The sequence below is a fragment of the Haliotis rubra genome, unplaced genomic scaffold (genome assembly GCF_003918875.1).
Source record: "Haliotis rubra isolate DU_JTF1 unplaced genomic scaffold, ASM391887v1 Scf1562, whole genome shotgun sequence".
Classification (NCBI taxonomy): Eukaryota; Metazoa; Mollusca; class Gastropoda; order Lepetellida; family Haliotidae; genus Haliotis; species Haliotis rubra.
Window position 1 is genome coordinate 49,611 of NW_025765517.1, and position 22,626 is coordinate 72,236.

General features: G+C 41.4%; 1 protein-coding gene across 1 annotated transcript in view; it reads left to right on the forward strand.

Annotated features, from left to right (window-relative positions):
* The window catches only part of LOC124270980 (E3 ubiquitin-protein ligase DCST1-like), a 78,875-nt gene that overhangs the window by 27,642 nt on the left and 28,607 nt on the right, over nt 1-22,626 (forward strand). The window contains exons 4-7 of the mRNA XM_046706051.1: nt 2,541-2,680; nt 5,129-5,197; nt 5,508-5,685; nt 9,588-9,725. Of these exons, the coding sequence (XP_046562007.1) occupies nt 2,541-2,680; nt 5,129-5,197; nt 5,508-5,685; nt 9,588-9,725 (525 nt within the window). The remainder of the gene's footprint in view (nt 1-2,540; nt 2,681-5,128; nt 5,198-5,507; nt 5,686-9,587; nt 9,726-22,626) is intronic.

The window sequence follows — 22,626 nt, forward strand, 5'->3', positions numbered from 1 at the left end:
AAATGGGTAAATGCGTTTGATGTAGTCTGCGCACGTATAGAACACTGGGGCACTACTTGAATGGGTATGACTAATATCAACACACAGACGTGATGGAAATGCTGATAAAACATTTATTTAAACTCGAAAAATACAATTATATGATCCCCCCCCACACACACACACACACACAATTATGAGGGAACCTCACTATCATATTACCTTCTATTATAAAAAATATTCAAACTCAATTGCAATACACAGCCCCAAACATAAACAAAACAATATCTAACATATAAATCAGAAAGCCTTGTAAAAATACATCCCTATCTATACAAAATATGCAGCAAAACATTAGTAAAAACATTTACCTACCTGGTAAATAGTATATTTAATTCCGTTTAGAATGGGAAATTTGCAAGATAGATCTAACGGTCTGGCGAAACACCACATTTATGCCACTCATAGTCATACTCAATCATATCCCGTTGCATCGTTCACAAAATAATTCTGCTCTCTGCCAGCTTCCCCGCAAGGTTGTCACTGTTATGTTCATCTACTTTGAAAAACGCTTGGACACAGTCCAGTCCCAAACGATGAAAACAAAGTTCCAAGGAATCACAAGTTAGTCGCATGTACACTAAGCAGCAGCACTGTCACCCTTTTGTCGCATGCCGGGGTGGAGGCAATACGTGAAATCATGATGGGCCGGTCATAAAAATCAACAGTCTTTGATGAGTTACAGGTCGTAGGTTGATCAGGAAAGTATCTATCCTTCGATTCTGCAGGGTTCAGATTCGACAGTCAGTCAAGTATTGCCCACTGTCACTTCAAATTTCAACCTCTTAGTCGGGCACCTTAATGGGTATGTTATAATCACATCCTAGTCTGGGTTATAATGTCATGTTAGTCATGGTACATTAATGGGTATGTTATAATGTCATCTTAGTCGGGGCACCTTAATGGGTATATAAGGATGTTTTCTCTTTTAGAGCAACTTAATGGGTATGTTATAATGCCATCTTAGTTGTGGTACCTCAAAGGGTATGTTATAATGTCATCTTAGTTGTGGTACCTCAAAGGGTATGTTATAATGCCATCTTAGTTGTGGTACCTCAAAGGGTATGTTATAATGTCATCTTAGTTGTGGTACCTCAAAGGGTATGTTATAATGCCATCTTAGTTGTGGTACCTCAAAGGGTATCTTATAATGTCATCTTAGTTGTGGTACCTCAAAGGGTATGTTATAATGCCATCTTAGTTGTGGTACCTCAAAGGGTATGTTATAATGTCATCTTAGTCGGGGCACCTTGAATGGTATGTTATAATGTTGTCTCAGTCGGAGCACATTAATGGGTATGTTATACTGTCATCTTAGTCGTGACACGTTTTTGGGTGAATTATACCACCTGCATTGGTTGTGTATACATTTGTACAGTTATGGCAACATCCATTCAATTGTGACACGTTTATACTGATGTGTAAATGGTCCTGCTACTCTGTGTTTACGTTTATACAGATGTGTAAATGGTCCTGTTACTCTGTGTTTGCGTTTATACTGATGTGTAAATGGTCCTGCTACTCTGTGTTTACGTTTATACAGATGTGTAAATGGTCCTGTTACTCTGTGTTTACTTTTATACTGATGTGTAAATGGTCCTGCTACTGTGTGTTTACGTTTATACTGATGTGTAAAAGGTCCTGTTACTCTGTGTTTACTTTTATACTGATGTGTAAATGGTCCTGCTACTGTGTGTTTACGTTTATACTGATGTGTAAAAGGTCCTGCTACTCTGTGTTTACGTTTATACAGATGTGTAAATGGTCCTGTTACTCTGTGTTTACTTTTATACTGATGTGTAAATGGTCCTGCTACTGTGTGTTTACGTTTATACTGATGTGTAAAAGGTCCTGTTACTCTGTGTTTACGTTTATACCGATCTGTAAATCGTCCTGTTACTCGTGTTTACGTTTACGCTAATGTGTAAATGGTTCTCTTGCTTTGTGTTTACGTGTATGGTGATGTGTAAATGGTACTGTTACTTTGTGTTTACGTTTATGCTGATGTGTAAATGGTACTGTTACTTTGTGTTTACGTGTATGGTGATGTGTAAATGGTACTGTTACTTTGTGTTTACGTTTATGCTGATGTGTAAATGGTCCTGTTACTCTGTGTTAACATGAATGTTGATGTGTAAATGATCCTGTTACTCTGTGTTTACATGTATGGTGATGTGTAAATGATCCTGTTACTCTGTGTTTACACCTATGGTGATGTGTAAATGGTCTTGTTGCTCTTTGTTTACATTTATGGTGATGTGTAAATGGTCCTGTTACTCTGTGTTTACGTTTATGGTGATATGTAAATGGTCCTACTCCTCTGTGTTTGCGTTAATTGTGATATGTAAATGGTCCTGTTGCTCTGTGTTTACACGTATGGTGATGTGTAAATGGTCTTGTTGCTCTTTGTATACGTTTATGGTGATGTTTAAATGTTCCTGTTACTCTGTGTTTACGTTTATGCTGACGTGTAAATAAATGTGTTCGATGTTGTGTTCTAGGACCAGTCCAAAACATGCTGAGCAACGCCGGTGAGATGACCAACTCTCTGACCTGCGTCACGGAGCTGCTGGCCAACCACACTGCTCAGAAATGGTTGTTCCGGATGAAACCAGTCCAGGACGCCATGTCACAGATACAGGTGAGAAACTGGTGTTTCAAGGGCAACTCGTCAGTGAAATCGGTGTATATCTTGAGGGAAGAGCAGGATCACGCCCAGGCATGGTTATAACAATGGCATCACACCAAGATTGTATGGTGGTAAGAATTAGAATATTAAACATAATTATAACCCATGGACAGTGTGTCATAGTAAGAACAAGGATATCAACAAGCACTGAAACTCAATAAGCAGGTCCAAATGATGTCCCAGTGACATAGTAAAAACATAAACTTATTTTACATGATGTTGTGTGTGGTAAATAAAGGGTTTGATCTATACAACGTTCAGCTTCACAAGTACAACAGTCATTCTGAAATAAGGCTTTGGGTATGTGAAAATGAAATGTATGTTACTGTCCCAACCTGGAAGTACACCAACTTCGCTATGATCAGGAGCTCGTTACAGGAAGCAACCTTTTAACCTTAACTCCCATTCTTTAACATTGCACTAAGGTTACCTCAGTGACTTACGACCACCATAGTGCTTTGCGAAAGGAGGCCCTGGTCTTATTGCAGCTTCATTCAAAGTTCCTTGTAGTGTTTCCCTTTATTACCATCATGTACACTTCACATACAAGCATCTGTTTTAAATCTTGATGAATTTCTTCCAAAGTTAGACTTCAGCCCTTCTATGTCCCAACCTTTGCAGAAATGTACGCTGCCCTCACTTTGCGATTACTTTACAGCCAAAGTAGCTCTCTATCAGACTTGATTGCCTGTCAGATATAAAGGTGGAGGTCAGTTTCTTTAGGATATTCACAAATTGACATCATTTCAAAACTGCTATATACAGTTATACAGTATACAAACCTGCTATATACAGTTATACAATATACAAAACTGCTATATACAGTTATACAGTATACAAACCTGCTATATACAGTTATACAATATACAAAACTGCTATATACAGTTATACAATATACAAAACTGCTATATACAGTTATACAGTATACAAACCTGCTATATACAGTTATACAGTATACAAACCTGCTATATACAGTTATACAGTATACAAACCTGCTATATACAGTTATACAATATACAAACCTGCTATATACAGTTATACAGTTATATACATAATATACAAAACTGCTATATACAGTTATACAGTATACAAACCTGCTATATACAGTTATACAATATACAAAACTGCTATATACAGTTATACAATATACAAAACTGCTATATACAGTTATACAATATACAAACCTGCTATATACAGTTATACAGTATACAAAACTGCTATATACAGTTATACAGTATACAAAACTGCTATATACAGTTATACAGTATACAAACCTGCTATATACAGTTATACAATATACAAACCTGCTATATACAGTTATACAATATACAAACCTGCTATATACAGTTATACAGTATACAAACCTGCTATATACAGTTATACAGTATACAAACCTGCTATATACAGTTATACAATATACAAACCTGCTATATACAGTTATACAATATACAAACCTGCTATATACAGTTATACAGTATACAAACCTGCTATATACAGTTATACAGTATACAAACCTGCTATATACAGTTATACAATATACAAAACTGCTATATACAGTTATACAGTATACAAACCTGCTATATACAGTTATACAGTATACAAAAATTCAAATCCGAGAGTAATTTTAACAATGAAATGTACGTTACTGCCTTTTTCTTTTCAAGAATAATTTAACAAATCTTGTAAGGCTAGTTGTGTTTATGTACCTTACATAGACTATTACAATCACAAGTTTCGATTCAAAGTCGATTTTAACTGGTGAGATATTGATTCATTTGATCCGTTGTGAAATGTACGTGACCGAAATATACGTTACCAGTTTGTATGACATTTGTTTCGTGTTCTACCGAACACCTCTTTCGTACAAATTTCCGGTAAACGTTTTTGTTTTCAATTTGGAAAGCGACATCATCTCTGATTCCATAAATAGCTTATGAATACCTATCACTGATTCTATTTATAATTTCTAAATATATCACCCATACTATATTTTGTTTGCAGTGAAAAGGTACCGATGAATTTCACTTTAAACAAAAATCTCTATTATTGGTATGTATTCCAAGGGTTATGCTGAAACCCCGAGAACAAGAAGGGTTGGGTTCTATGGTACTCTAAGTTAACGCTCATCACGGACCGCACGTGCATTTGTTTCCCTGTTCCAACTACTGCGCGTATCCCCTTGTAATACAAACCGATAATAGCGATTTGAAACTATGATTGCTTGTTAAACAACTTTTATCCTAAGTTGAATAATATTCTGAGATTTAAAAGTTGAATTTGCAAGGTAAAATCATGAGGATTCGCAATCATAATTTCACTTTATGTGAGTTACCTTTTTGTTTAAAGTGAAATTCATCGATATGTTTTCACTGCAAACAGACTATATCTTTTTATGGCCAGAAAGAGGGATTCCTCATAAAGAAGATTGGAAAAGTTGTCAACGAGGCATTTGGACCAATCAGGAGAGAGGTAATACTTGGAAAACAACCAATTGTTAAACTTGAGTACGCACTGTCGAGGAGGCTCTAGAAACCACAATAGATGAAATATTCGCATTCAAACCGCTTTAAGCATTTGCCATGACACGTGACAGAGGGTGTATATGACATTAGTCAGCATCTATATCTTCAGCTAGCAGATTTTAAGAAACACCGTTGTGTGTGACGTCTCTTTAGTCCCAAGGGATGTATTGACCCCATCTCGTTCATTACCACTTCTTGTCGTGAGCCTGCACTGGGAAACACTGGACACCAACAAAGTAACTGTTTATCCTCCATAGATGGAAAACAGTGGGTTTGTGGAGAAGATGAAGAAACGTGTCCGTGACGTTGACCTCAAGAGAGGTCACAAGGACAGAACCTCTGCCATAGAAGAGCGGCACGGCATCCAGCCCGGCGCGGGGCCCAACAAAGCTGTGGAGAACAAGTGGGAGAGAAAACTGGATTATCGGTGCGAAGGTGAGCCGGGGAAAACTCTTCATAAGTCTAGGTTCAGGTTAAGGTGAAGTTTCTTCCCCAAAACTAATAGGAATGGGGAAAACGTAATGCAGGGTTACCGTGATAAGGTCATTTGAGTTCCCTTTAAACCAGCAAAACAGAGCACAGACAAGTCTATGATATTAAATAACATATTGAACAAGCAAACATGGCTACAATGAATGACTATACATATTTCGAATACAATACAATTGAGATACAAATCGAAAATATTGAGTCACAAATATAAAATATTGCAGTGATTACACGATTGACCGCGACGCTAACGAACCGCTGGAGTAAGCTATGGGTCGCTCTCTGTTGTTCTTTAGCCCAAATCTACGAATTGAGGTAGACTCAAATTCAGGCTGGCATGCTCACAATATGGCTTGTATAGACTCGCTGTGGTGATCGGCTGTTTCCGGCACCTTCGTGGTCTTGAACGTCAGTACAGGTGGCGGTGAGACCGGTGATCACCACATCCCTGCCCGTTTTCTAGGCTCCATCCACGGAAAGGACAGGGCGTCGCCATTACAAACCTCTCTGGTCTGTCTCACAGCCAAGAGGCCTTCCCTCGACTGACCATATGAGAAACCAGTCTCATGCTCTCAAGTTCGATTCCCATCCTTTCACCTGGTAAGTCCGACAGTATTGTACTCACATGGCACACTGGGTGAGACTAACAGTTCTTTACTGGGCGAACAACAGAACTGTATTGTCGTTGGTGGCCCAGAGTAGTCCCTCTGTTGTGACGCCCCTCGTTTCGGCCACAATGTCCACCACCTGACACAAAAATGCCGGGAAACTGACCCTATATCCCCCTGGCAGCATGTGAGGGGTGTCGGCCTCCAACAGCACTCTGTCTCCGGTACCGTCTTCAGTCACTCCATCTGGTCCTGGGTAAACCTCCCCGCCCGGGCGGTGAAACTAAAGTAGGTCTTCGGGCAGCCATATGGTCTCCAACACCAACGCCAACACCTTCTGACACCCCACCTCCACCCCTACCCCCTCCAGTGGCGCCTGTTCCTTGGTTTTTCCAACGGGCACTACGTACATTATAAACTCACTTCCCCGTGGAGACACAAAATTATAAAAGTGTAGCAGCACCCGCCGCTGTCTCAAACACGCTAGGGAGTTTAACGGGTGCAGGCCAAATTTCTCTAATATATTCCGCCCCTGGTCCCTGCACAGGTGGAGCATCCCAGCCACAGAATTCTCATGACCGACGCAGTCCTGAAGAATCTGGAAGGTTGAAGAACCTTATTAGATCCCATCAGGTGGATCCACCCTAAGAATCCATGTCGCCAACTGAAAACCTGGGCCCTTCCGTCTCGTCCTCGTTTCTTTTAAATAAATCCGTGTTCACCCAGTAGGATTTTGAAGCGGGGCTGGAAAGATACAGTGCAGAATTTGAAAGCACCTCACCTCTGTCCAACCATTTACGCAAGTTTTTGCCGTCGCTGTCTTCATCTTGGGTAGCTTTGAGAGCTGTCATCGGGCATTCCCGGGTAACGCATACACGGGAATCTCGTACAGTGAGGGCCCTTATCGAGAATCCTCTGTCTTAAAACCTCCAAGGAATTTACCTGATCTTCTGTCTGACTCGCCCAACCCATCGGAATCCTCACAGATAGGGATCCCCCCAGGGTGGCTGCTATCTTCCACTACTGTTGCTGCCTTGACTGTCTGAGGTCGGCCAGCGAACGGGACCACGTAATCTACTCCCTCGTAGAACTGGCCCCACTGCTGAGCAATCTTTCGAGTTGTGCAATACCATCATAGCTGACACTGTCATAGCTGATCAGTAGTTCTGGTCATAGCTGTAGCTGTAAAAGCTCTGCCCTGATGGCTGTGTCTGAGGCGTCTGTGTCCAAAATAGACATGTCCGTCTTGTTGGGCATGCCTAGCACGGGCGTTGTCAGCAATGCCAACTTCAGATCTGGGCCTCTGCTCGTTCTCTTAGAGCCCCAGCAGTGTTCTACAGGGGCCTCGTCACCTGGAACAATAGCATGCTTGATCACCGTGAAGTCCCTAGAAGTAAGTCATGTCGTGATAAGGCACCATGAAACTTGACCAACACATTGGTCAGCTCCGCTTGATCCTCTGGTCCCAGTTACTATTTCGACCTGGTGAATTGTTCCCGCAGATGCTATGGGGTCTGTGCATAACGCATACTGCCCAGCTCCACAAGGTACTGTTCTAACTCTTGACTGATATCACACGGCACCCTGGCGGCGGTGTACGGTGCCAACAGCATTACCTGTGTGACTGTTCCTTTGCACACACCAGATTCCTGGTTTTGAGTGTCAGGGATTTCACAACCATCAATGGTAAATGCTCGTTGTTGCAAATTGATATTTCCACATGGCTTGTCGATAAAGTACAGCACCAGTATGAGCTGATCATTGAATGGCGCCACCAGCACCTCTTGTCGGTATGTCACACCAATAATTCGGGGGCATGCGATATCTGTTACCCAACCCTTCATAATTACATCCCTACCCGCATTGTTCACTATCACCGCTCTGGATAAGACCAGTTTCTCTGTTTGAAAAAGATATCTGATACTATCATGATCTGAGCTAAGGTGTCCACTACTCCCTGGGTCTGGTGTCCGTGGAAAGTGAGGGGTATCAAGTTCGAGGGTCTATTATGCAGCGCATTGATAGTGACGATTGGTAATCCTGTTTCACCATCTACTTCTCCCCCTTTTCAAACCAGGTAGATTGACTGCCCTCTCCGGTGCGATCGTTGCTGTGACCGTTTGGTGGCCACGGCAGCCAACCCTGAACGTCCAGCCCGAGTTGCTGTGTAGAAGACTAACGGTGCTCTTCCTGCCATGACTCTCTCGGGCGACATCTGGCGACCAGGGAGGTAGACCCTCAGCCATGTCTGGACGTACAGGGGACGAGCAGGTCTTCTAGCTCGTCCCTTGTTCGTTTAAAGGTTTATCTGTAACTTGGGCCTCGATGGACACTTTCCTGGCTGCGGGTTGACAGGCTGCCTTGAAGTGATTGAGATCCCCACGATTGATCACGATTGCTTTGCTAGGCTTGGATGGTGCCCATGCTTCCTTCCCGTCGAAATTGATGACGTAATGCATCGACGTAATGAGGCAACGCCCTTCGTGGTCGTTGGCATAGTACCCTTGACCACACCGTCCAGCCCATGCACCCTGATCCATGTCATCATGAATTGAAGCAATTCTACATACACCCATTTGAATCCCCCGTGAACACACATGGTGTAATGACACATGTGACTGAAGCACTTCTACATACACCCATCTGAATCCCCCTAGGACATACATGTCATAATGACACATGTGACTGAAGCACTTCTACAAACACCCATGTTAATCCCCCGTGAACACACGTCACAATGACACATGTGACTGAAGCACTTCTACAAACACCCATCTGAATCCCCAGTGAACACACATGTTGTAATGACACATGTGACTGAAGCACTTCTACATACACCCATCTGAATCCCCCTAGGACACACATGTCATAATGACACATGTGACTGAAGCACTTCTACAAACACCCATGTTAATCCCCCGTGAACACACATGTTGTAATGACACATGTGACTGAAGCACTTCTACATACACCCATCTGAATCCCCCTAGGACACACATGTCATAATGACACATGTGACTGAAGCACTTCTACAAACACCCATGTTAATCCCCCGTGAACACACATGTTGTAATGACACATGTGACTGAAGCACTTCTACATACACCCATTTGAACCACTCATGATAACACACGTCTCTTAGTCACTCATGAACAAACAAATTCGCAATAGAATTAATGCTCCATTACGGGAATAGTAATAGTGTGTCTTATCATCACTTTGATGTGGTTTCTTTCACAGATGTCTTCACGAAGGGCGTTGAGAACTGTCGCAACTGGTTCCGGGACTTGGAGACGCGCTGTATGAAAGCTCTGTGGCTTCTGGGCTACATTCTCTGCCTTCCACTGAAACTGACTGTTATCTGCGAGATCGTGAGAGGTGAGGCTGATATAATGAAACATACACTGGTGTCTTTTTCATGTCGTTCTCCACACTGATTTCATTGAACCGACTGTTGTACGGTTATGTTATGATATAAGTGTACTATTATAGGAGATAACCAGGTGTGGGAATATTCATCTCGGTAGGGGATATCTCTCGGTTCGGAAGATACAGCAGGTAAACACTGACAACCCAACCAGACACATTAAACATACTGTCCTTGACAGCTAGGCAGGATGTCAGCTAGATCGCCTTGTCCAAGTCTTAACATTACGCGTCCATGGATCCATCCACCACTCTGTCCTTGACAGCTAGGCAGGATGTCAGCTAGACCTCTTTCTCCAAATCTCAGCATTACGCGTCCATGGATCCAACCACCACTCTGTAATTGACAGCTAGGCAGGATGTCAGCTAGACTTCACACATCGGTGACAATACAACAACACATCATCTTAGACTTCACACATCGGTGACCATACAACAACACATCATCTTAGACTTCACACATCGGTGACCATACAACAACACATCAAGTCAGACTTAACACATCGGTGACCATACAACAACACATCATCTTAGACTTCACACATCGGTGACCATACAACAACCTACCATATTAGACTTCACACATCGGTGACCATACAACAACACATCATATTAGACTTAACACATCAGTGACAATACAACAACCTACCATATTAGACTTCACGTATCGGTGACCATACAACAACACATCATCTTAGACTTCACACATCGGTGACAATACAACAACACATCATATTAGACTTAACACATCGGTGACCATACAACAACCCATCATATTTGACTTCACACATCGGAGACAATACAACAACACATCATCTTAGACTTAACACATCGGTGACCATACAACAACACATCATCTTAGACTTCACACATCGGTGACCATACAACAACACATCATATTAGACTTAACACATCAGTGACAATACAACAACCTACCATATTAGACTTCACACATCGGTGACAATACAACAACCTACCATATTAGACTTCACACATCGGTGACAATACAACAACACATCATCTTAGACTTAACACATCGGTGACCATACAACAACCCATCATATTTGACTTCACACATCGGAGACAATACAACAACACATCATCTTAGACTTAACACATCGGTGACCATACAACAACACATCATCTTAGACTTCACACATCGGTGACAATACAACAACCCATCATCTTAGACTTAACACATCGGTGACCATACAACAATATATCATCTTAGACTTCACACATCGGTGACCATACAACAACCCATCAACTCAGACTTCACACATAGGTGACCATACAACAACACATCATCTTAGACTTCACACATCGGTGACAATACAATAACTCATCATCTTAGACTTCACCCATCGGTGACCATACAACAACACATCATCTTTGACTTCACACATCGGTGACCATCGGTGACCATCGGTGACTTTGATACATCACTGTCAATGGAAACGCAGGTGAACAACATCTGTAAGACTTGCTATTTCCATCTTCGCTCCATCAGCAACATCCGTCAATATCTTACAGCTGAAGCCACCCATGCCTTAGTTCGGGCGCTTGTGATTTCAAGGCTCGACTACTGCAACAGCTTGTTGTTTGGGATCAGTCAGAGGCTATTGGATAAGTTACAGAAGGTGCAGAACACGGCCGCACGTATTATCAGTCGCATTCCCAAACATGGCCACATCACACCTGTTCTTAAACAGTTGCACTGGCTCCCCATCAAGGCAAGAAGCGACTACAAAATCCTCTGCTTGACCTACATGGCCCGTCACGGACTTGCTCCCCCATATCTCTCTGACCTGCTTACTCCTTACTCAAACAAGCGCTGCCTTCGATCATCCAATCAGGAGTTTCTGTTCGTGCCAAACTTCAAGCTTAAAACTTTTGGAAACCGGACTTTTCATATGCAGCCCCAACCTTGTGGAATTCACTCCCATACGATCTGAAAGTTTCTGATAGTATTGCCACATTCAAGTCAGGACTCAAAACATACCTGTTTTCAATGTATTATTAGGAACTCTATTTTGGAAGTGTACATATTGCTGTATAAATGTGGGAGACTCTTTTAATCTGTCATTGTTGCGCCTTGAGCATATCTGCTGACGTGGAAAAGGCGCATGAAGAAATCTGCATTTTATTTATTATTATTATTACCATACAACAACACATCATCTTAGCCTTCCCGCATCGGTGACCATACAACAACACATCATCTCAGACTTCACACATCGGTGACAATACAACAACACATCATCTTAGACTTCACACATCGGTGACAATACAACAACTCATCATCTTAGACTTCACACATCGGTGACCATACAACAACCCATCAAGTCAAACTTCACACATCGGTGACAATACAACAACCCATCAACTCAGACTTCACACATAGGTGACCATACAACAACCCATCATATTTGACTTCACACATCGGTGACAATGCAGAAACACATCATCTTAGACTTCACACATCGGTGACCATACAAGAACCCATCAAGTCAGACTTCACACATCGGTGACCATACAACAACACATCATCTTAGACTTAACACATCGGTGACAATACAACAACCCATCAACTCAGACTTCACACATCGGTGACCATACAACAACCCATCATATTTGACTTCACACATCGGTGACAATACAACAACACATCATCTTAGACTTCACACATCGGTGACCAAACAACAACCCATCAACTCAGACTTCACACATCGGTGACAATACAACAGCACATCATCTTAGACTTCACACATCGGTGACAATACAACAACACATCATCTTAGACTTAACACATCGGTGACAGTACAACAACACATCATCTTAGACTTAACACATCGGTGACAGTACAACAACACATCATCTTAGACTTAACACATCGGTGACAGTACAACAACACATCATCTTAGACTTAACACATCGGTGACAGTACAACAACACATCATCTTAGACTTAACACATCGGTGACAGTACAACAACACATCATCTTAGACTTCACACATCGGTGACAATACAACAACACATCATCTTAGACTTCACACATCGGTGACAATACAACAACACATCCTCTTAGACTTCACACAATGGTGACCATACAACAACCCATCAAGTCAGACTTCACACATCGGTGACCATACAACAACACATCATCTTAGACTTCACACATCGGTGACCATACAAGAACCCATCAAGTCAGACTTAACACATCGGTGACAATACAACAACCCATCGTCTTAGACTTTACACATCGGTGACAATACAACAACACATCATCTTAGACTTCACACAATGGTGACCATACAACAACCCATCAAGTCAGACTTCACACATCGGTGACAATGCAGAAACACATCATCTTAGACTTCACACATCGGTGACCATACAAGAACCCATCAAGTCAGACTTAACACATCGGTGACAATACAACAACCCATCGTCTTAGACTTCACACATCGGTGACAATACAACAACACATCATCTTAGACTTCACACATCGGTGACAATACAACAACACATCAACTCAGACTTCACACATCGGTGACCATACAGCAACCGATCATCTTAGACTTTTTACATCGGTGACAATACAACAACACATCATCTTAGACTTCACACATCGGTGACCATACAACAACACATCATCTTAGACTTAACACATCGGTGACAATACAATAACTCATCATCTTTGACTTCACACATCGGTGACCATACAACAACACATCAACTCAGTCTTCACACATCGGTGACCATACAACAACACACCATCTTAGACGTAACACATCGGTGACTATACAACAACACATCATCTTAAACTTCAAACATTGGTGACAATACAACAACACATCATCTTAGACTTCACACATCGGTGACAATACAACAACACATCTTAGACTTCACACATCGGTGACAATACAACAACACATCCTCTTAGACTTCACACAATGGTGACCATACAACAACCCATCAAGTCAGACTTCACACATCGGTGACCATAAAACAACACATCATCTTAGACTTCACACATCGGTGACAATAAAACAACCCATCAACTCAGACTTCACACATAGGTGACAATAAAACAACCCATCAAGTCAGACTTCACATAGGTGACCATACAACAACACATCATCTTAGACTTCACACATCGGTGACAATAAAACAACCCATCAACTCAGACTTCACACATAGGTGACAATAAAACAACCCATCAAGTCAGACTTCACACATAGGTGACCATACAACAACACATCATCTTAGACTTCACACATCGGTGACAATAAAACAACCCATCAAGTCAGACTTCACACATAGGTGACCATACAACAACACATCATCTTAGACTTCACACATCGGTGACAATAAAACAACCCATCAACTCAGACTTCACACATCGGTAACCATACAACAACACATCATCTTAGACTTCACACATCGGTGACAATGCAGAAACACATCATCTTAGACTTCACACATCGGTGACCATACAAGAACCCATCAAGTCAGACTTAACACATCGGTGACAATACAACAACCCATCGTCTTAGACTTCACACATCGGTGACCATACAACAACACATCATCTTAGACTTCACACATCGGTGACAATAAAACAACCCATCAATGCAGACTTCACACATCGGTGACCATACAACAACACATCATCTTAGACTTCACACATCGGTGACAATACAACAACCCATCAACTCAGACTTCACATAGGTGACAATAAAACAACCCATCAAGTCAGACTTCACACATCGGTGACCATACAACAACACATCATCTTAGACTTCACACATCGGTGACAATACAACAACCCATCAAGTCAGACTTCACACATAGGTGACCATACAACAACACATCATCTTAGACTTCACACATCGGTGACAATAAAACAACCCATCAACTCAGACTTCACACATCGGTGACCATACAACAACACATCATCTTAGACTTCACACATCGGTGACAATGCAGAAACACATCATCTTAGACTTCACACATCGGTGACCATACAAGAACCCATCAAGTCAGACTTAACACATCGGTGACAATACAACAACCCATCGTCTTAGACTTCACACATCGGTGACAATACAACAACACATCATCTTAGACTTCACACATCGGTGACAATACAACAACCCATCAACTCAGACTTCACACATCGGTGACCATACAACAACACATCATCTTAGACTCAACACATCGGTGACAATACAACAACCCATCAACTCAGACTTCACACATCGGTGACCATACAACATCACATCATCTTAGACTTCACACATCGGTGACAATACAACAACACATCATCTTAGACTTCACACATCGGTGACAATACAACATAGACACATCATCTTAGACTTCACACATCGGTGACCATACAACAACCGATCATCTTAGACTTAACACATCGGTGACAATACAACAACACATCATCTTAGACTTCACACATCGGTGACCATACAACAACACATCATCTTAGACTTAACACATCGGTGACAATACAATAACTCATCATCTTTGACTTCACACATCGGTGACAATACAACAACACATCATCTTAGACTTCACACATCGGTGACCATACAACAACGCATGATCTTTGACTTCGCACATCGGTGACCATACAACAACACATCATCTTAGGCTTCCCGCATCGGTGACCATACAACAACACATCATCTTAGACTTAACACATCGGTGACCATACAACAACACATCATCTTAGACTTAACACATCGGTGACCATACAACAACACATCATCTTAGACTTCACACATCGGTGACCATACAACAACACATCATCTTAGACTTCACACATCGGTGACCATACAACAACACACCATCTTAGACTTAACACATCGGTGACCATACAACAACACATCATCTTAGACTTCACACATCGGTGACCATACAACAACACATCATCTTAGACTTAACACATCGGTGACCATACAACAACACATCATCTTAGACTTCACACATCGGTGACCATACAACAACACATCATCTTAGACTTCACACATCGGTGACCATACAACAACACATCATCTTAGACTTAACACATCGGTGACCATACAACAACACATCATCTTAGACTTCACACATCGGTGACCATACAACAACACATCATCTTAGACTTAACACATCGGTGACCATACAACAACACATCATCTTAGACTTCACACATCGGTGACCATACAACAACACATCATCTTAGACTTAACACATCGGTGACCATACAACAACACACATCATCTTAGACTTAACACATCGGTGACCATACAACAACACATCATCTTAGACTTCACACATCGGTGACCATACAACAACACACCATCTTAGACTTAACACATCGGTGACCATACAACAACACATCATCTTAGACTTCACACATCGGTGACCATACAACAACACATCATCTTAGACTTAACACATCGGTGACAATACAACAACACATCATCTTAGACTTAACACATCGGTGACCATACAACAACACATCATCTTAGACTAACACATCGGTGACCATACAACAACACATCATCTTAGACTTAACACATCGGTGACCATACAACAACACATCATCTTAGACTTCACACATCGGTGACAATACAACAACCCATCATCTTAGACTTAACACATCGGTGACCATACAACAATATATCATCTTAGACTTCACACATCGGTGACCATACAACAACCCATCAACTCAGACTTCACACATAGGTGACCATACAACAACACATCATCTTAGACTTCACACATCGGTGACAATACAATAACTCATCATCTTAGACTTCACCCATCGGTGACCATACAACAACACATCATCTTTGACTTCACACATCGGTGACCATCGGTGACCATCGGTGACTTTGATACATCACTGTCAATGGAAACGCAGGTGAACAACATCTGTAAGACTTGCTATTTCCATCTTCGCTCCATCAGCAACATCCGTCAATATCTTACAGCTGAAGCCACCCATGCCTTAGTTCGGGCGCTTGTGATTTCAAGGCTCGACTACTGCAACAGCTTGTTGTTTGGGATCAGTCAGAGGCCATTGGATAAGTTACAGAAGGGGCAGAACACGTCCGCACGTATTATCAGTCGCATTCCCAAACATGGCCACATCACACCTGTTCTTAAACAGTTGCACTGGCTCCCCATCAAGGCAAGAAGCGACTACAAAATCCTCTGCTTGACCTACATGGCCCGTCACGGACTTGCTCCCCCATATCTCTCTGACCTGCTTACTCCTTACTCAAACAAGCGCTGCCTTCGATCATCCAATCAGGAGTTTCTGTTCGTGCCAAACTTCAAGCTTAAAACTTTTGGAAACCGGACTTTTTCATATGCAGCCCCAACCTTGTGGAATTCACTCCCATACGATCTGAAAGTTTCTGATAGTATTGCCACATTCAAGTCAGGACTCAAAACATACCTGTTTTCAATGTATTATTAGGAACTCTATTTTGGAAGTGTACATATTGCTGTATAAATATGGGAGACTCTTTTAATCTGTCATTGTTGCGCCTTGAGCATATCTGCTGACGTGGAAAAGGCGCATGAAGAAATCTGCATTTTATTTATTATTATTATTACCATACAACAACACATCATCTTAGGCTTCCCGCATCGGTGACCATACAACAACACATCATCTCAGACTTCACACATCGGTGACAATACAACAACACATCATCTTAGACTTCACACATCGGTGACAATACAACAACTCATCATCTTAGACTTCACACATCGGTGACCATACAACAACCCATCAAGTCAAACTTCACACATCGGTGACAATACAACAACCCATCAACTCAGACTTCACACATAGGTGACCATACAACAACCCATCATATTTGACTTCACACATCGGTGACAATACAACAACACATCATCTTAGACTTAACACATCGGTGACCAAACAACAACCCATCAACTCAGACTTCACACATCGGTGACAATACAACAGCACATCATCTTAGACTTCACACATCGGTGACAATACAACAACACATCATCTTAGACTTCACACATCGGTGACCATACAACAACACATCATCTTAGACTTAACACATCGGTGACAGTACAACAACACATCATCTTAGACTTAACACATCGGTGACAATACAACAACACATCATCTTAGACTTCACACATCGGTGACAATGCAGAAACACATCATCTTAGACTTCACACATCGGTGACCATACAAGAACCCATCAAGTCAGACTTCACACATCGGTGACCATACAACAACACATCATCTTAGACTTAACACATCGGTGACAATACAACAACCCATCAACTCAGACTTCACACATCGGTGACCATACAACAACCCATCATATTTGACTTCACACATCGGTGACAATACAACAACACATCATCTTAGACTTCACACATCGGTGACCAAACAACAACCCATCAACTCAGACTTCACACATCGGTGACAATACAACAGCACATCATCTTAGACTTCACACATCGGTGACAATACAACAACACATCATCTTAGACTTAACACATCGGTGACAGTACAACAACACATCATCTTAGACTTCACACATCGGTGACAATACAACAACACATCATCTTAGACTTAACACATCGGTGACAGTACAACAACACATCATCTTAGACTTAACACATCGGTGACAGTACAACAACACATCATCTTAGACTTCACACATCGGTGACAATACAACAACACATCATCTTAGACTTCACACATCGGTGACAATACAACAACACATCCTCTTAGACTTCACACAATGGTGACCATACAACAACCCATCAAGTCAGACTTCACACATCGGTGACCATACAACAACACATCATCTTAGACTTCACACATCGGTGACCATACAAGAACCCATCAAGTCAGACTTAACACATCGGTGACAATACAACAACCCATCGTCTTAGACTTCACACATCGGTGACAATACAACAACACATCATCTTAGACTTCACACATCGGTGACAATACAACAACCCATCAACTCAGACTTCACACATCGGTGACCATACAGCAACCGATCATCTTAGACTTTTTACATCGGTGACAATACAACAACACATCATCTTAGACTTCACACATCGGTGACAATACAACAACACATCATCTTAGACTTCACACATCGGTGACCATACAACAACCGATCATCTTAGACTTCACACATCGGTGACAATACAACAACACATCATCTTAGACTTCACACATCGGTGACCATACAACAACACATCATCTTAGACTTCACACATCGGTGACAATACAACAACTCATCATCTTTGACTTCACACATCGGTGACCATACAACAACACATCATCTTAGACTTCACACATCGGTGACCATACAACAACACACCATCTTAGACTTAACACATCGGTGACTATACAACAACACATCATCTTAAGACTTCAAACATTGGTGACAATACAACAACACATCATCTTAGACTTCACACATCGGTGACAATACAACAAACATCATCTTAGACTTCACACATCGGTGACAATACAACAACACATCCTCTTAGACTTCACACAATGGTGACCATACAACAACCCATCAAGTCAGACTTCACACATCGGTGACAATACAACAACCCATCATCTTAGACTTCACACATCGGTGACCATACAACAACACATCATCTTAGACTTCACACATCGGTGACAATACAACAACACATCATCTTAGACTTCACACATCGGTGACCATACAACAACACATCATCTTAGACTTAACACATCGGTGACAATACAACAACCCATCGTCTTAGACTTCACACATCGGTGACAATACAACAACACATCATCTTAGACTTCACACATCGGTGACAATACAACAACCCATCATCTTAGACTTCACACATCGGTGACCATACAACAACACATCATCTTAGACTCAACACATCGGTGACAATACAACAACCCATCATCTCAGACTTCACACATCGGTGACCATACAACAACACATCATCTTAGACTTCACACATCGGTGACAATACAACAACACATCATCTTAGACTTCACACATCGGTGACAATACAACAACACATCATCTTAGACTTCACACATCGGTGACCATACAACAACCGATCATCTTAGACTTAACACATCGGTGACAATACAACAACACATCATCTTAGACTTCACACATCGGTGACCATACAACAACACATCATCTTAGACTTAACACATCGGTGACAATACAACAACATCATCTTAGACTTAACACATCGGTGACAATACAACAACACATCATCTTAGACTTCACACATCGGTGACCATACAACAACACATCATCTTAGACTTCACACATCGGTGACCATACAACAACACATCATCTTAGACTTCACACATCGGTGACCATACAACAACACATCATCTTAGACTTAACACATCGGTGACCATACAACAACACATCATCTTAGACTTCACACATCGGTGACCATACAACAACACATCATCTTAGACTTAACACATCGGTGACCATACAACAACACATCATCTTAGACTTAACACATCGGTGACCATACAACAACACATCATCTTAGACTTCACACATCGGTGACCATACAACAACACATCATCTTAGACTTAACACATCGGTGACCATACAACAACACATCATCTTAGACTTCACACATCGGTGACAATACAACAACACATCATCTTAGACTTCACACATCGGTGACAATACAACAACACATCATCTTAGACTTCACACATCGGTGACCATACAACAACACATCATCTTAGACTTCACACATCGGTGACAATACAACAACACATCATCTTAGACTTCACACATCGGTGACCATACAACAACCACATCATCTTAGACTTCACACATCGGTGACAATACAACAACACATCATCTTAGACTTAACACATCGGTGACCATACAACAACACATCATCTTAGACTTCACACATCGGTGACCATACAACAACACATCATCTTAGACTTCACACTAATCGGTGACCATACAACAACACATCATCTTAGACTTAACACATCGGTGACCATACAACAAACACATCATCTTATCGGTGACTTCAACACATCGGTGACCATACAACCATACAACATCATCTTAGACTTAACACATCGGTGACCATACAACAACACATCATCTTAGACTTCACACATCGGTGACAATACAACAACACATCATCTTAGACTTCACACATCGGTGACAATACAACAACACATCATCTTAGACTTCACACATCGGTGACAATACAACAACACATCATCTTAGACTTCACACATCGGTGACCATACAACAACACATCATCTTAGACTTCACACATCGGTGACAATACAACAACACATCATCTTAGACTTCACACATCGGTGACAATACAACAACACATCATCTTAGACTTAACACATCGGTGACAATACAACAACCCATCATCTTAGACTTCACACATCGGTGACAATACAACAACACATCATCTTAGACTCAACACATCGGTGACAATAAAACAACCCATCAACTCAGACTTCACACATCGGTAACCATACAACATCACATCATCTTAGACTTCACACATCGGTGACCATACAACAACCGATCATCTTAGACATAACACATCGGTGACAATACAACAACACATCATCTTAGACTTAACACATCGGTGACCATACAACAACCCATCATCTTAGACATAACACATCGGTGACAATACAACAACACATCATCTTAGACTTCACACATCGGTGACAATACATCAACACATCATCTTAGACTTCACACATCGGTGACCATACAACAACACATCATCTTAGAGTTAACACATCGGTGACCATACAACAACCCATCATCTTAGACTTCACACATCGGTGACAATACAACAACACATCATCTTAGACTTCACACATCGGTGACAATACAACAACACATCATCTTAGACTTCACACATCGGTGACCATACAACAACACATCATCTTAGACTTCACACATCGGTGACCATACAACAACACACCATCTTAGACTTAACACATCGGTGACCATACAACAACACATCATCTTAGACTTCAAACATTGGTGACAATACAACAACACATCATCTTAGACTTTACACATCGGTGACCATACAACAACACATCATCTTATACTTCACACAATGGTGACAAAACAACAACCCATCAAGTCAGACTTCACACATCGGTGACCATACAACAACACATCATCTTAGACTTCACACAATGGTGACCAAACAACAACCCATCAAGTCAGACTTCACACATCGGTGACCATACAACAACACATCATCTTAGACTTAACACATCGGTGACAATACAACAACCCATCGTCTTAGACTTCACACATCGGTGACAATACAACAACACATCATCTTAGACTTAACACATCGGTGACCATACAACAACACATCATCTTAGACTTCACACATCGGTGACAATACAACAACACATCATCTCAGACTTCACACATCGGTGACAATACAACAACCCATCAACTTAGACTTCACACATCGGTAACCATACAACATCACATCATCTTAGACTTCACACATCGGTGACCATACAACAACCGATCATCTTAGACTTCACACATCGGTGACAATACAACAACACATCATCTTAGACTTAACACATCGGTGACCATACAACAACCCATCATCTTAGACTTCACACATCGGTGACAATATAACAACACATCATCTTAGACTTCACACATCGGTGACAATACAACAACACATCATCTTAGACTTCACACATCGGTGACCATACAACAACACATCATCTTAGACTTCACACATCGGTGACAATACAACA